This window comes from Oryx dammah, unplaced genomic scaffold (assembly GCF_014754425.2).
Source record: "Oryx dammah isolate SB20612 unplaced genomic scaffold, SCBI_Odam_1.1 HiC_scaffold_29, whole genome shotgun sequence".
Lineage (NCBI taxonomy): Eukaryota > Metazoa > Chordata > Mammalia > Artiodactyla > Bovidae > Oryx > Oryx dammah.
Genome location: NW_024070213.1, coordinates 3325291 through 3342305, shown reverse-complemented (window position 1 = coordinate 3342305; position 17015 = coordinate 3325291). Strand labels below are relative to the sequence as shown.

General features: G+C 58.7%; 1 protein-coding gene across 1 annotated transcript in view; it reads right to left on the bottom strand.

Annotated features, from left to right (window-relative positions):
- CELSR1 (cadherin EGF LAG seven-pass G-type receptor 1) overlaps positions 1-17015 on the bottom strand; it is a 152124-nt gene that overhangs the window by 32540 nt on the left and 102569 nt on the right. Inside the window, exons 6-13 of the mRNA XM_040233359.1 lie at positions 13923-14080; positions 12727-12890; positions 12190-12315; positions 9717-9883; positions 4298-4483; positions 3213-3326; positions 2234-2408; positions 1516-1657 (exon numbers count right to left, since the gene is read on the bottom strand). Coding sequence (XP_040089293.1) covers positions 1516-1657; positions 2234-2408; positions 3213-3326; positions 4298-4483; positions 9717-9883; positions 12190-12315; positions 12727-12890; positions 13923-14080 — 1232 coding nt within the window. The remainder of the gene's footprint in view (positions 1-1515; positions 1658-2233; positions 2409-3212; positions 3327-4297; positions 4484-9716; positions 9884-12189; positions 12316-12726; positions 12891-13922; positions 14081-17015) is intronic.

The window sequence follows — 17015 nt, the reverse complement described above, 5'->3', positions numbered from 1 at the left end:
ATCTGGGCGCCCCCACCTCTGAGTGGTCCGCTTCCCCCTGCTGCCTCCACTGAGGGCCTCAGCCTTTCGTGCGCTATGCCCAGCCTTCAGGCGCCCGTGTCTGGAAGGGGTCTACCTACCATACTGCTATTTCAGCGGTTTGCCCACTTTCCGCTTCCCCCCCGGAAGACACTGGTGACGCCCTGACCCAGCCTCCCAAGAGCACCACGTCAGCAGGTTCACGCTGCCCAGCACCCCCGGCCAGGACGCCTGGCCCATGGGGAGGGTGCCAGCCACCCTCATGCCAGGCTGCTTTCCATGACCCAGTGCCACCCAACACGCGTGCCCTTCAGGCTCCACAAAATGAAACCCTGCCCTACGTTTACTACCCCGGCTGACGGCTTTCCATCCACCCGCCCACCAGCGTCAACCCCTCCTTCTCACCTGTTCACCTAACCAGCAGTTATTAAGTACCGACTGTGTACGCACTAGGGGAATACAAACAACTGGGACGGGGTGGGGCTCCAGTCTGGTGCTGACAGACCTGAGTCGACAGGGTGGGGAGCCCAGAGCCTTGGCATCCTGCCCCTTCCCCTGCCTCCTCAGCCCTGCCCTACAGGCAACGCCAGGCCTCAGGGACGCCACACGGCCTCCCCGCCGGTGCCCTGGCCTCTGGCTTCCACCTGCTTGAGCCACATTCCACCTGAGAGGAGGAGGCTCTCTGACACCCAGTCTTGATCCCCCCATGGCTTTTCTGAGGGGCCACCGTGGCCTCCACAAAGCTGAGCTCTGTCCCCAGTTTGCAGGCAGGCCCTCCACTCGGCCTGGGAGTCTCCCCAGTCCAGAAGCCGCCTGGGACAGCAGGTGCCAGCCCTGGCGGGGACTGACTGACCCTCTGAGCTCCTTAGACAGGCCTCATCCCATCACTGCTCGCTGGCTCTGCCCTCTGCCGTCCCCCGCAGAACACCCCCTGGAGGTGCCCCTCCCTTCGGCCTCCCTGACTCCATCACACCATCACCCGGCAGGCTGGGCAGCTCCGCTGTGCATTTGTGGGGTGGAAACGAGCTCAGCAGGGTTGGTGAGAGATGCCCAGTTGGAGTCTCATTCATTTCACGCAAATTAAAAACCATGTCCTTGTTATCCAGAACCGCATGTCATGGTTTAGTCGCTTGGTCGTGTCTGATCCCGTGGACTGCAGCCCGCCAGGCTCCTCTGTCCATGGCATTCTCCAGGTAAGAATACTGGAGTGGGGTGCCATTTCCTCCTCCAGGGGATCTTCCCGACCCAGGGATTGAACCCACATCACCCGTGTCTCCCGCCTTGCAGGCAGATTCGTTACTGCTGAGCCACCTGGGGAGGCCTTTAAATGCTGTAACGAAGCTATCGAAGCTATCGTAAACTCACCGAGTGGTGATGAAGGGGGAATCAGACGGAGGTGATCAAAAGGTACCACGCCTACTTGGGGTTCAGTACCAGAGAGGAGAGGGCAGGTCGGGAGGGGCAGCGCGCGGGCCCGCCGGCGGGGGCGGCACTCACCTGTTCTCGCAGTACTGCCCGTAGTGGCCGGACCCGCACTCGCACACGTAGCCGCGCGGGGACTCGGGGCTGTGCACGCAGGCCGCCACGTGCCTGCAGGGGTTCACGTGACATGCGTCCACACACCTCCTCCCGAAGTACCCTGCGGGGACAGGCCAGCGTTACCGCACCCGGGACCCGCCTCTCACACCGCAGGTCCGCGTTCCGCGAGGCGGGGGGTGGGGAGAGACCCTCTGCGTGAGGCTGTGTTCGTGATCTGCGGCCGCCCTGAGACCCTCTTTCCAAGCTGCTCTGTGGAGGAAAGCCGCAGAGGCCCTCGGAATCACAGGAAGCACAGACGCTCAGGGGGTCCGACCTGGAAACACGGAGGAGAGGGCCTCCCAGGCTGCCCGGGGCGGGGAGACTGGGGAGCTGACGGCACCAGCCAAGCACCTCGACAGCCAGGCGAGCACCCAACACGTTATTCTCCAGTGTGCCCTTCGCTAGCGCCCCCTCCTGTCAGTGTGTGACCCGAGGGTACAGCGGGAGTGCCCCTGCCCCCAGGCGAAGAGGCAGCACAGGAGCCGCTCCTCGGTTACGAAGCACAGCTCCGGCACCACACGCCCGCAGGGAGGTGCTGGGGAGCCAGCGCCCGGCTCCGCGAGCCTCGGTGGGTGAAAGCACTGAAGGCGTCGACCCCGCGGCCGGGCGGGCGCAGGCAGGGCCGGTGGGCGCCCACCTCTGTCGCAGACGCAGGCGTAGCTGTCCCAGGTGTTGTGGCAGCGGCTGTGGGCAGGGCAGGGGCCGGAGGAGCAGGGGTCGTCCACCTCACAGCCGTCCTTCACCCTGACCTTGAGAGCGTCGTTCATGTTCAGCGTGGCGATGTTGGTGGCCGTCTCCCCCATTCTCACTCCCTGCGTTTCAGAAAGCGGGGAGCAGAGTCAGTCCCTCAGGGCTGGAGGAACCCCCAAAAGGGAGCCAGGGGTTGAGAGAACCCCAGATTCTCTTGGGTCCCTTGTTGCAAAAGTGAGGCCAGGATGCACGCACTGCCGCCCCTCCCTAGGTGTGAACCCCAGGACGGGGTTCAGGCCATCTGGGATGAAGACGGAATAATTCCACGTTCTGATAACTCCATGGTGAGGGTCACGGAGGAAGCAGGAAGCAGAACAGCTGCTGGTGACGGAGGGCAGGGCGGCTCCTGGGAGAAGCGGGGGGCTGTGCAGAGCGTGTCTGGAGTCAAGGCGCCATGCAAGGCACCGTGAGACCAGATCACGGAGGCGCAAGAGCGCAGGGGCAGGCGCGAAGGACTGTTGCCTGCAGTGGGAGGCTGGGGGCAGGCAGACACGAGCGGAGCATCGTTATAAACTGCTCCCTCGGGCTGCTGCTAGTGCACCTGGTCTAGGGGACGGGCGTGCGGCCTGTCCAGGTGAGGATGGGGGCTGCTGCAGGCAGCCAGAGGGAGGCTCTGGATGGGACATGAAGGCGGGCTGCAGGTGGATGATGAGGGTGGCCGGGAGGGCGGTGCAGAGCTCGAGGGGAGGAGGGAGGAGGAGGGCCGTAAGTGGGAAGCAGGGTGTGTTCAAGTTGCGTGGGCGATTAGACAAGTGACTCGTTTTCTGAAAACCAGCAGGACGATCATGACACCAGTGGGGGTGCCGGCCACCCCTGAGCCCGCCGTGGAGGCCCAGGGCAGGGGTTGGGGAGGACCCGCGGGGTACCTGCATGCAGCCCCGGAAGCCGCGGCGCACGGACACCTTGTCTTCAGACACGCCCCCCACGATGAGGCTTCTCATCCGAAGCCCAGGAAGCTGGTTCCCGATCTGCACTGTGTCCTGTGCAAAGAGAGGGGCTGCGCCACCGCCTGCAGACACCCAGCTGGGAAGCGTGCGCTCAGAGTCTGCAACCCAGCCACACTGGGTGCTCCCCACAGCCATGGGGGCGTCCCCACCTCACATAGGGGGCCACACAGCCATTTCCATGGAGAGCACGGCTGTTCGTGCGTGAGACGAGCCAGGTGTGGGAACCAGCTGGAGGACACGTGTCCGTGTCCCAGACCGGCCAAGGTGGATGGCTGGGGGGAAATGGGCCACCCTCCTACTTCCGTCATGGGCACCACCAATGAGCCACTGTGTAAGAAAGCTCGATAAACTAGAAAACGTAAAACCCGTCTGTGGTGGCAAGAACCTAAGGAAGTCTCGGCCGGATCCCCAAGCTCAGAACACGGCAGCTGTTCATTCCCAGAGCCAGGTGCGGGAAGAGCCTGGACTCCAAGAGCTCTTAGGAACCACAGGGGAGCCCCTCCAGTGTGTGGGGGGATCCCCCGACATGCCTGCGGTCACCTGGCTCACACCCTGCAGATCCAGCATTCTCTGAGTCGCCTGCCTGGCATGCCACCTGCCCAGCTGGGACAGGTGTGCCTCTCCGGGGGCCCACAACCCCTCCGGCACCTTGGTTGCGTGCCCCACCCCCAGGCCCATCTGTGTACCCCAGAGGCACAGCACAGAACAGCTATGGCTCAAGCCAGCTTGCTACAGAAACTGCTGCTGCAGCCACCGCTGGCAGCCACGCTGGGACACACAGCTGGACCGAGTCCAGTTCCTGGTGCCAGGAGCTGACCATCTAGGCAGGGATGAGGTGCAGGCTCCTGTGACCCCAGCAGCAGGAGGAACATCAGACCGAGTTCAGGGGAGCCCAGAAAGCACTTCTCCAAATCCACAAGTACCTGGCACCTGGCGGGGTCCCCCTGCGTCCCCGCAGGCCCGGGGCGGGGGTCCGTCCCAAAGAGGGCGCAGAGGCCACTCACCTGGTCCCTGCCATAGTCCAGGGTCATGACCGCCAGGTACTTGATGTCTTTGCCCTCCTTGGCACTCTTCAGTTCTATCAACAGGTGGTGCCACTCCCCATCGGTCACGCGTGACCTGGACAGCTGCACGGACACCACGTCCGAGGCGCCGTGGGACACCTCGAACTGGACGTAGTTGTTCAGGATCTGCAGGACGGGAAGAGCTCCACTAGGGACGGAGGCAGTGACGACAAGAAACAAACCACATTGCTGTCACTTAAGGAACAACGCCATGCAAACAGGCTCACCACGGGGCTCCGAGTTAAAGATGAACTTAAAAATTAGGCAAAGTCTAATTTGCTGTTGCCTGTCACACGGTCCAGATCACATGCTTTCTTCTATTGTGAAGTGAAGTGAAGTGAAGTGAAAGTCACTCAGTCGTGCCCATCTCTGGGACCCTCATCCTCCAGGCCAGAACACTGGAGTGGGGAGCCATTCCCTTCTCCAGCGGACCTTCCCAACCCAGGGATGGAACCAGGGTCTCCTGCATTGCAGGTGGCTTCTTTACCAGCTGAGCCACCAGGGAAGTCCCTCTTCTACGGTAAGAAGTATCAAATATTGGCAGAGATCAAATAAGACGAAGCCCACTGGACTTAGGTATCTGGAACAATCACAGGTTCTGGTGACTATTGGGCTCTTGTTTTTGGATGTAAATGTTTCACTTTATGGGACAAGATTCAGGCCACCATGTTCAAATATATGTATGAAAAGACAGAAGTCAGCATGGTAACTGACCTCAGATGTTCATGTTCTAAGAAAACGTAGCTGGGGCAATGCTGAGATCATGGTTCCCTTTCTCCAGTGAAGGACTGGGCAGTTTGGACCAGCCTGCCTCCTGAGCACACCCGGGAAAATGAGGCAAAATCTTAGAGCACAGCTGTCCAAGGCACCAGAGTGACCCAAGTCACTGCAAGTGACAGAAGCACAGCCAGGCAGAAGGTGGGGGTCTGAAGAGACGTGCCCGGCCCCCTGCTGCACGGCTGTCAGAGGGCTCTGGGAGGGACTGCCGAGGCTGAGAGCTGTGCGAAGCTGTCTCGGCTCATGCGGCTGGAAGGAGAGGAAGTGGAATTCTGAGCCTGCCCGGAGTGAGGGCTGCAACCAGAGGCAAACACGGGGGGTGACGACACCACCATCCTAGTTTCAAACTGCCTTTCCCTTTTCAACGTGATGTCCAGCATTCAATCAAAAATAACCAAGTACGTGAGGAGAGAGGACAGTGTCTTAAGACAGACTCATGGGAATCCAGATGAGAGAACCATCAGACACAGCCGTGAAAACGTAATGGGAACCACAGAGCTTTCACGGAGACTCATTCAGGTACCAGGAGACTTATTTCTGGATGCAATTACTCCTCGTTTCATGAGATAAGACTCAAGCTACCATGTTTAAATACTGTAAGATTGTAAATCAACTACACTTCCAAAAATACATGTTAGAAATCTAAAAAAAACAGTGTTGTAACAAACCTAACTTCAAATTAAATACAGAGCATATTAAAAAAACACTATTAGTGCAAATAGTATTCTTATATTAATAGTATTCTTATATTATTAGTGCAAATAGTATTCTTATATTAAGTGTCCTCAATATAAGGAACCTGAAATATGAGGAAACAGAAATGTTGAAAGGAGAAAGATAGAAAAAGATACGTCACAGAAACACCAACAAAAGCTGGCATAGCTATATTAACAGGAGACAAAGTAGATTCTAAGGCAAAAATAATTATGAAAGATAAAGAGGATTTTCATCGTGATAAGAGAGTCAATATTCCAGAAAGATAAAACAGTCCTAAAATTGTATGCACCTAATAACATGGCCTAATAACATCACCCAGAGCCAGACATTCTAGAGAGTGAAGTCACATGGGCCTCAGGAAGCCCTGCTGCTAATAAAGCTAGCAGCTGTGATGGAATTCCAGCAGAACTACTCAAAACCCTACAGGATGAGGCCATCAAGGTGCTGCATTCGATATGTCAGCAAATCTGAAAGACCCTGCAGTGGCCAGAGGACTGGAAAAGATCAGTCCTCACCCCAGGCCCCCAGAAGGGCAGCAGTGAACACCGGGCAATCACACTCCTCGGCCACGCTGTCATGCTTAAGGTCCTGCATGCCAGGCTTCAGCCTTACGTGAACCAAGAACTTCCAAGCTGGGTTTGGAAAAGGAAGAGGAACCAGAGCTCAAATTGCCAACATTCACTGGATTACAGAGAAAGCTAGGGAGTTCCAGAAAACATCTACCTCTGTTTCCTTGACTGCACCAAAGCCTTTGACTGTGTGGATCACAGCTGGAAAGCTCTTAAAGAGACGGGAGTACCAGACCATCTTACCTGCCTCCTGACAAACAACAGTTAGAGCCCTGTGTGGAACAACTGACTGGTTCAAGATTGAGAAAGGAGCACCACAGGGCCATCTGTTGCCACCCCGTTTGTTTAACCTCCACGCTGAGCACATCGTGAGCAATGCCGGGCTGGAGGAGTAACAAGCTGGAATCAAGAGAGGCGGGAAAAACATCAACAACCTCAGACATGCTGACAATACCACGCTAAGGGCAGAAAGTGAAGAGTAACTGAAGAGCCTCTTGATGAGGGTGAAGGAGGAGACTGAAAGAGCCAGCTTAAGACTAAATGTTGAAAAACTAAGATCATGGCATCCGGCCCCATTAGTTCATGGCAAACAGAGGGGAAAAGGTGGAAGCAGTGACAGATTTCCTCTTCTTGTCTCTAAAATCACTGCGGACTGTAACTGCAGCCATGAAATCAGAAGACGATTGCTTCTTGGCAGGAAAGCAATGACAAACCTAGACAGTGTGTTGGAAAGCAGAGACGTCACTCTGGGGACAAAAGTCCATACAGTCAAGGCTAAGGTCTTCTAGCGGTCACACACCGTTGTGAGAGCTGGACCATAAAGAAGGCAGAATGCCAAAGAATTGATGCCTTTGAACCACGGTGCTGGAGAAGACTCCTGAGAGTCCCTTGGACAGCAAGATCAAACCAGTCAATCTTAAGGGAAATCAACCCTGAATTCTGGTTGGAAGGACTGATGCTGAAGCTGAAACTCCAGTATCTTGGCCATCTGATGCAAACAGCTGACTCACTGAAAAAGTCCCTGATGCTGGGAAAGATTGAGGGCAGAAGGAGAAGAGGACATCAGAGGAAGAGATGGCTGGATGGCATCCCCGAGGCAATGGAAGTAAACTTGGGCAAACTTCGGGGGGATGGTGAGGGACAGGGAGCCTGGGGGCTGCAGTCCATGAGGTCACAAAGAGTTGGACATGACTGAGCAACTGAACAACAACAACCACAACAACAACATAGCCTCCAGATCTACAAAGCAAGGGTGGACAGGTCTAGAGGGACTGAGAGATGAGCCACAGTCAAGGCTGGAGGTTAACTCACCTCTCTCAGGAACTGAGTAAACACTCCCTAAATCAATAAGGACAGACAAAACGTGAATGCGCCACGAACACACGTCACCTGCTTAACTTACACAGAACACTACAGAACGCGACCGCGGTGAACGTTTTTTGTTTTTTTTTTTCAAGTATAGGTAGAACATCCACAAAAATCACCAAATGCGGGGCTCAAAAGCAAGTCTCAACACATCTCAAAGGTCTGAAGTCACACAGCGAGCGTTCTCTGTCCTGCAGTTATGCTAGGAGTGAAGTGAGTGAGGTCGCTCGGTCGTGTCTGACTCTTTGCAACCCCGTGGACTACCAGGCTCCTCCGTCCATGGGATTCTCCAGGCAAGAATACTGGAGTGGGTTACCATTTCCTTCTCCAGGGGATCTTCCTGACCCAGGGATCGAACCCGGGTATCCAGCATTGGAGGCAGACGCTTTGACCTCTGAGCCACCAGGGAAGCCCGCAGTTACGCTGGGAACAATAACCAAATGGTTGACAACGCCATCTGTTTGCTAACTGAGAGAGATGCTTACCAATACCCGATGGGCCAAAGAAGAAATCTTGATGGAAAACAGAAAATGTGTTTAGCTGATTATAAAGACAACGCAGCTAATAATGTACTTCACTTTTCAGTCTTAACAGAGTCAGCGGAAGAAGACAGTTTTTCACCTTTTTATATTTCGTTTCCTTTTGTTTCACAGAAGCCCGAGTCAACTCATTAAACTTGCCCTGCCATTCTGTCTCGCAGTCCTCGCTCACAAAGCCCCGAAGCCAGCAGCTCCACGATGAAATGACGTGCCTCCACAAACAAAAGCAGCGCTTGCAGAATGACCCCGGGCACTGGGGGTAGCTGTTGCCGCCTTAGGTCTGCCACCGGATTTAGGAGAGTGCGTAGCAGCAACCAGGTGGTTCCCACTTGACAATGAAGGTGGGTTTAGGGCGCCTAAGAGCAATCAGCCAAATGGTGCCGGCTGCAGGACGACTCTGTACCTTGTCTGGGCCTCTGCGGGGGCTGGGAACACCGCGGAGACCGCCCCCAGAGCCCACGGGCTGCAGGAGGCCTGCATTCCACAAACGGCGTGTGGAAACAGCCCAGAATACATCTGTAATCCCCGGCTGACCAGCCTTTGGGAACGGCCCTGGGGCGGCCTTCTGGGTGGCCTCCGGGGTCTGGAAAATCCCCCCTGCCACCTCGAGGTCACCACCTTTGCCACCCAGCCTTCCACAGGGAGGCGCTGGCCACGGTTCCTGGCAGAAACCCTTCACGTTTGAATTAGCTACTCATACTTTAATTACTCAGACAATACGGGAGTGTGTGGCTTTGGGTGTTGTTCCATTGAAAGCGTACTTTTTTCCGACGGAGACCCCATTGTCAATGACAGCCTGCAAGCGCCCACTCATCACCTGAATCAGCCAATTTAATTTGTTCCAACAGCAAAACCACCACAGAGGGAAACCCCATCCCCAGGCAGAACAGTGCCTGCCATGTTCCGGCCCAGATCTGGCTTCTGGGGCTGCTTGGTAAACCGATACAATTCCTGGTTAATAAGGGAAAAACAATGGTGGCTGTAATTACCCGGGAGGTACACACCGCACCTTCAGTGCGACCTGAACGGGCCTGCGCTGGAGACGTACCTGAGCGGGGCTGGAGGAGGGGAGAGGGAGGGGTGAGAGGCAGGTGGTGGGTGGGGGGCAGGTGGGAAAAGAGAAGGGGGCTCCCCCTGGGCTCCGAGCCTCCGGCCCCCGCCCAGGCAGGGTTGTCAGGCTGACTGATCTGGTGCTGGGCGCTGGGTGGTCACATTCTCCTGGGCCTTCACGGGGAGGACCACCAGCGGCGTGGGCAGAGAGAAGTGACCGGGCGCCCCTCGAGGGCAGTGAGAAGGCCCGGCCTCAGGGCAGACGGCCCGAGCCTCTGGTTGCCTCACGCGAGTGCACAGCTGTCCCGCAGGCGCCCGGGGTGGGACGGGGCTCCCGCTCACCTGGAGATGCAGCCGGGAGGACACGCCCGCCGTGGCCTCCATCAGCACGCCATCCTCCTTCCTGGTCCGGAACATGAGCCCCAGGTACCAGGGCACGGAGATGGTGATGTCCAGGTCGCTCCAGAACACGAAGCTCTCCCCGCTGAAGCGCTGGGGGTGGGGCATGACTGTGGACACAGAGCGGGCTCCCTGCATCAGACGGCGCCTGAGAGTCCATTTCAGCAGCAGAGGGCGGGGCAGGCCCCCAGGGAGGGGGAGGGGAGAAGCCCTAGGCCTTTCTTATTTTAATGCAGAACTGATCTCAGACTTCTACTTTAGAGCACTCGCCCTCTGAGTCCAGGAGCCCTGGGCCCTGCAGAAACCTCCTCTCACCCCCCAGAACACAGGCCACCCTCCTGGAGAGTGAGGCTCGGGCCTGGGGGTCCTCAAGCAGGACCCGTGTATGGGAAGGGGCTTGCAGGCAGGGCGGTACAGCCCAGGACCCTTGGGCTCAGTGGGGGGCCCTGTGAGCCTAGTCTATCTGCCCCCCCGCCCCGACACACACCTGCTGGGTAGGGAACCCAGGGCAGGGACAGGGGCCATAGGGAGGGTGGTCTCCTGGTGGGACCGTGGGAGCCTGCAGTGAACCCCGCACACGTGTGTTCCCGCACACACACCTCAACCCTCAGCCTGACCCCACCCTCCCCGGCCATCAGCTGGAGTCTGGGGTGGATTTCCAACCCTGAGGCACAAGGACCACTGCTTCTCTCCTCCTGGTGATGGGCACAGAGGTGGGGAGGCTGCCGCCAGCTGAGGGTTCCCAGATGGTTTGGGGGGACCAGGGAGGTGGCAATGGGGGGGACCATCAGCGTCCTCCAAACTGTGACACTTAGGAAAACTGTGGGCGCCAGACAGACCGGTGGGCGGGGTGATGCTGAGCCAACCCAGCTTCATCACTCTGCCTCCAGACTCCTGCGTATCACAGGCCTCAGGGCCCCTCCCGGAATCTCACCCCGGGTCCCCATGTGGGTCCACAGCCGTCCCCGCAAGGTGCTGGGCGGCGCGGGGCACACCAGGCGGGGGCCGTCTCTGGGGGCCACTGAGCCCGCGAGCACAGCATCTGCTTCCTGTTCTCAGGAACCCAGACCCTGGCAGCTGTCTGCTCTGGCACAGTCAGAGCCAGGCTCCCGGCCTCCATAACAGGAACTCCGAGGGCATGGGCGGCCCGATGGCGCTGTGGCCCCCAGGGGCCTCTGCCCCTCCCTGCGACCAGAGCTTCCTGCATGTGGCGTTCAGCTGGGGCTGGACCTAACGTGCCACGGCGCTCGCTCGGGCCATGCCCACCTGCTACACGGAAAACAGACCTTTGGGGCCTTGAAAGGTGTGTGCTGGCTTGTGACACAAAGCAGGGGGCCCTGACAAGTGACTGCGTCCCGGATAAGGACTGCGGTCGTAACACGACACCTCGGCTCCCACGTTACACGTCTCAGCTCCGTCGCTGCAGCCCTGGGCAGGGTGGACCGCCCGGCACAGGTGGGCTGCCCACTAGCTCCACCCTCTCGCCCGCACTGTGAACTTTGCTCCCCTTGAGAACCTCCTATCACGGGGCCCACCCACTCCTGCTCATCACCTCCTTGAGGGAATCTCAGGGAAGCCGTGGTCCCCACGCCCACAAACAGCCACAGGAGAACCCGAGCCCATCCCTGGGGGCGTGCAGGCTGGGGTGAGGAGCGTCTGCCTTCTATGGAGAGGCTGAGGGTTGGGGGCCAGAGGGCGGCCACAGGCAGGACTTCCCCAGCCCATCAACTCGCTAACGGGCTCCGGGCAACTCCAAACGTGGCGTGCTGCAGTCCGTGGGGTTGCAAAGAGTCACACGTAATTGAGCGACCGAACAACATCTCCACGGCAGACCCAGGGAGAGGGTCCGAGCTGGGCTGGCCTCTGTCTGCCCCTTTAGGCCTACCTTAACTGTAAGAAGCACCAGGGGCTTTTAAATCACGACTCTTATTTAATACCATGTTGCTTCAAAATGAACGAATCATATAAAACCTGCCAGTTTCTACCACAGCAGGGGTGGGGTCAGGGGGCAGGCCCAGGCTTTGATGCCCACAGTGCGTGCGGTCTGGCGGGGAGGCGGCCAGCTGGCGGAGCCCTGGGGTAGTAAGAAGGGGCGTGGGGGCGCGAGGCCCAGGGAGCTGCCCCTGGCAGCTCAGGGTGCCTGTGAGGAGACACACAGCCCCCAGGAGGCTCACCCAGGTTCCGCCCACTCCTCTGGCCCCCATGGACTCCCCACTCCACGCTGGTCCAGCTCACACAAAGGGCTGGGTCCTGCAGACCCATCCTGGGTGCCCAGCCTCTGCTCTGACATCACACACCATGGTGCCCCCAGCCCAGGCCCTGGCCTGTCCCCCCGGCTCCCCACCAGGACCCAGGCCTGGGGACACATGTGCCATGGGAGGCTGGGGCTCCCGGCACCCACCACGCCAGCTCTCACCTTGCTCGCAGTTCTTGCCGCCGAAGCGGAGCGGGCACTCGCAAAGGTACGTGTTCCAGCCGCTGACACAGGTGCCCCCGTTCTGACACCAGGTCCCATCGCAGAAGTTCCGCTGAGCAGCGCAGCCTGGAGGCGGAGCGCAGGGCGTGGGCTCAGAGCAGGAAGTGGAGGAAAGAACCACGAGGGGGTGGGGGGTCTACTCATGTCTCCCAGCACCAACCCATGCGGCAGGGAGACACGCCCTGTGGGCACAGCTGGAGAGGCGGCGGGCAGACCTGGGCCCCCCTGGGCCGTCGGGACCTGAGACCCGAGACACTGTGGAATGTCCATGTCTGGAGGCCAGGGGCCGCGGGCTCAGCCTGCCAGCCAGCTGGGCCACCTGGGGACCTGGGATCATGCATCCGGGTCGGCGGCAGGCCCGCCACAGAGTTGGGACCCCAGGCCTGCGGGCGGCTGGGCCCATGAGCTCGGTCCCCCAGGAGGTGGAGGAAGCCCTCCTCGCCCAGCCACCGCGGCCCCATGACGCCCCCACCGCACCTGCCCTGGTGCCGTTGTTGGCGATGAAGCTGGCCATGTCCACGTGCCTGCCATCAATGGACAGGTTCCGCATGCAGCCCACGAACTGCCGGTTCCGCACCGGGAAGTCTTCGGGCAGGTTGGGGACGCCCCCCAGGAGCAGTGGCCCGGTCAGGTCCAGGGACCTGCGGAGGCAATGTCAACGGGCTGGCGAAGGGGGCCCTGGCGTTGCCATACAGTCACCATGGCCTCAGCCGCGGGCTCACTCGTCACCATGAGCAGCAGTAAATCCAACAGGTGGGCAGGCCAAGGAAGCAGGCGGCCAAGAGGCCGGAACGCACGTGGCAGATCCTGCTTCCGGGGCCGCCCCTGGCTCTCAGACGCTCTGTGCCTCAGTTTTCCCCCTCATGTCAGGTCCTGACAAATGGTAGGTTTCGGGTGGCCGCCCCGAGTCCTGCCCACTGGCCTGGCCTGTCCACACCGCAACAGGACATGCAGAGCCGAACAGTGGTGCCACCTGCCTCTGGTCCCTAACGACCTTGAGTGGAGGTCACGGCAAACGCGAACCCTGGCTCTGCAGGCGCACACCCGTCCCATCACTGAGCTGGGGGCGCCCCCCCTGCACCACAGCTGGGGGCGGGGAGCTGATGAAACAGGCATGTTTCATACCGGATGCCCCAGCAGACCAGGCTCAACTAACCATGGGGTTCAAAGAGCTTAGTGAATATCCCACCCAAGCAATCCGAGTAGAGTCCAGCATGGACCCTTCTCTCCCTGCGACTGGAAACTTCCACATCAGCATGTCTCTGCCCAGGGTTACGATGGGCCCTGGGGACCCTGGCATCCACATGGTGAACAGCCACTTGGATCTAACAGAGGGCTCACTGACCCAGCCCTGAATCGCAGGGACCAGTGCTTTCTGGAACAAAGCCAGGGCTCCCGTGGAGACAGGGCTGGCAAGGGCTTCTGGGCTAGGCACGCCAGCCGTCACAACCCTGGGCATGGCCTGGCCACCGCTTGGGCAGATGAGTGTAAGGGGACCTATTTTGGGAGGCTTTGACATATCGAGGGATGAGGGAGGAAACGCGACTTCACCCCAGATCGGGACTGCCAGGCCTCCAGGCCGAGTGCCCCGCGCTGTGGCCCGCCCTGGGCGACCCCTCGGCGCAGTGGTCGTGGACGGGGCGCACTGCAGGCCCCGGCCCCGGGACACTCACTTCTTGGAGCCGCTCTGAGTGCCCTGGGCAGCACAGCTGTAGTTCCCGACAAAGCTGCCGAAGCGCACGGCCACGGCCGTGTCACAGTCGTCCACAGTCACCACGGCCACCTTCTCTCCGGACGGCCCGTGGGGCAGGCCCAGGCGGCCGATGTTGGGCTGGGGGACGAGAAAGCCGTCAGCGTGGCCTCCCGCCAGCGGCCCCCGCCGGTTCCCCAGCCCCGGCACCCGCCCCCCCAACCAGCCTGGTCTTAAATTAGTCTCCAAGCCAGCTATCCTGGGTGAACGGGGAGCCCCCAAACTTATGTCCCTCCCAGAACCCCAGAATGTGGCCTTGTTTGGAAACTGGCATCTGGCAGACGTAATTGGTTGGGCTGAGGGCACGCTGCAGCAGGACGGACCCTCATCCAGGTGACCAGTGTCCTTACAAGGAAGACACACACACAGAGTCACCAGGGAGACGTCGTGTGACGATGGAGGCAGAGGCGGGTGACGCTGCCACAGCAAGGGTGGCAGCACCCCAGACCCTGACGGAGACAAAAAGGACCACCCGTGCCCTGCAGCCCTCGGGGAGGCCCTGCGCACAGCCGGCCCCAGACGCCCGTCTCCAGGACCAGGGAGGAGGCTGGTCTGCTGTCAGCCCCCTCGTTTGTGTTTCGTTCCCGCAGCTGACACCAGAGCCCCAGGGCCCCTCCTTCTGAATATCCGTGTGAGTCCACGCTGTGGCCGGACCATGTCCATGCACCTCCTGCCTGGTTCCTGGGGTGCAGGTTGCCGTCAGCGCTCCCCCACCTGGCGGGGTACCCCTCATCTGGGCCCGGAAGATGGCAACTCCAGGTGCTCACCCCTCGAGGGCTCATGCCCTTCCTGGCCCAGGGATGACCCTCCAGCCCCTTTTGCTGGCCCGAGGTCAGCCACCCTCTGTGCCCCAGATCGGCAGCTCCCCGCCTTCCCCGGCGTCCCCATGGTTCTCACACACTCAGTCTTCCTGCCCAGGGCTGCTTTGGAGCATCCCCCGGGACCAGTGACGCAGAGGGCAGCCTGCCCACTTCTGGGAGGAGCAGGTTCCCCAATCGGGGAGGCTGGGGTTCACATCCAAGGACTGACTCCCTCTCCCTGGGCAGCCCGCTCATCCTGGGCATTCCTCACCAGTCCCCGGCCGACCAGCCCTCAAGGACACCCAGCACACCCACCCAGACGGCCCTCAGACTCCTTGTGGGAGACACAGCACCGTCCACACCACCCACACCGTACAGGATGGGGCACTGTTCTGGAGATGCCGAGGGCTGGCTCGGGCCAGGCCAGACGCTTGAGCCCCTTCCCCATCTGCACAGCCTGGACAAGCGCTGCCTCCCGAGGGGGCGTGTGGGCTAACCCAGAGGGCCACCACGCTTCACCATCTGCACGCGACACGCACCCCGACAGAGAACATTTGCTCCCAGTCCCTGCAGGGACCATCCATCAACCCCAAGAGCAAGGGCTCAGGGCCTCCTCGTGATAGGTCTGGGGTCCGGTCGAGTTGATAATGATGAAATTCGATGCTTCTTTATAATATTGGAAATGGGGAGTTGTAAAATCATAGATAATTTAATTAAATCATCTTCGATGTCTTTTAATGGGGAAATAACAACTACACAGTTCATTCCAAGCCTTTGGTTTTTTTTTTTTTTTTTTTTCCGAAACCTTCAGTTTTTTAATAGGACAAAAATAGTATTTGTTTGATTGAGAATGCTAGGCCGAAAGGCAAGACGTGGAGTTTTTGGTAACAGGAGCTCAGCCAGGCAGCCACGTTGTGTGACTGCAGGAGGCCTTATTCACCCTGGCATTACCCTCTGGAATTGTGCAGTGTACAGCCTACACCACTGTACATGGTAACCCCAGCCAAACCGCCTACTTCCTCCCTGGCCAACCATCTGGCCTGGACAAGGCCATCACTACACCTCAGTTTCTCTGTCTACAAGACGAAGATTTAATGTGAGAATACCCATCCTCTCTGTGCGACAGGGACTTCAGAGAGACATCACCATAAGATGCTGGAGTCTCCCTCAAACCCTTCTCAGGTAAAGCCAGAGGAAGACTCACCCTGCCCCTTGATGTCCCAGCTCATGCATAATCCTCTCCGTTTTCTTTTGCGTCAGTTGATGAGATCACAAGGTCGGCTAAGCTATATTCCCTTAAAGATTTCACCTTTGGTTAAGCAACAGTTAGATAAGTATAAAAAATAACCTGTTTTCTCGCTCTGTAATAGCAGCCCCCTTTAGAGAACACGTCCAAGTGCCTATTATGAGATGCTTAAATATTAGGTGCGATCCCAGGGAAAGAACCGTCCTCCAGCTGTGCAAGCCCCGTATTATCTTGACAACTTGCAATTTACATTTTTGGGGATGGGTGTGAGCCTTCCAGAGGAAGGACATAAACAGCATTTATCCTTGGGAGGCGCTAATGAAACGAAGCTGCTGTTTACACAACTGCGGTTGTTGTAAACTGCTGCTGATAATCAACAGCTCAGAGCCACGGGCTTCAAACGGAAACGATGAGGAAAACGGAAAGACGGAAAAAAACAAAAAATCAGCATTTGTATTTACAGCAGCACTTACGGACGTGAGACAGATTTCGCTGGTAAGACAGATTTCAGAGTCTGGCGTTACTTTGCTGAAGCAGCAAGGAGGGGAAACAAACAGATCCGCATCTGCTTCTTGACTCCTGCTCCCAGATCCACCAGCCGCTGGGCCCAAAGAGACGGCCCTTCGGACCACAGAACCGAGCACGCTCAGGGTAAGACCTGCGAGTACCAGCAGGAGAGACACAGGGAGGTTTCGGGGAGGAGCCTCGACATCCCAGGGCCAGCGTCCGACTCCGTGGCGCAACGTGCTACTCCTGAACCAGCAGAACGCTGGGCCGGCCAGCCTCACGCCCAGGCCAACTGTCCATGTGTGGTCAGGATCGCCAGGAGAGCAGGAAGGGAGCTGGGGGAAGGCTGTGGGTAACAGGAACCAAAGTTGCAGCGACTCAGAGGACAAGGGTCCTAAAAGAGTTCAACACAGCTACCACGTGACCCAGGGCTCCCCGAAGGCTCAGTGGCAAAGAACCCGCC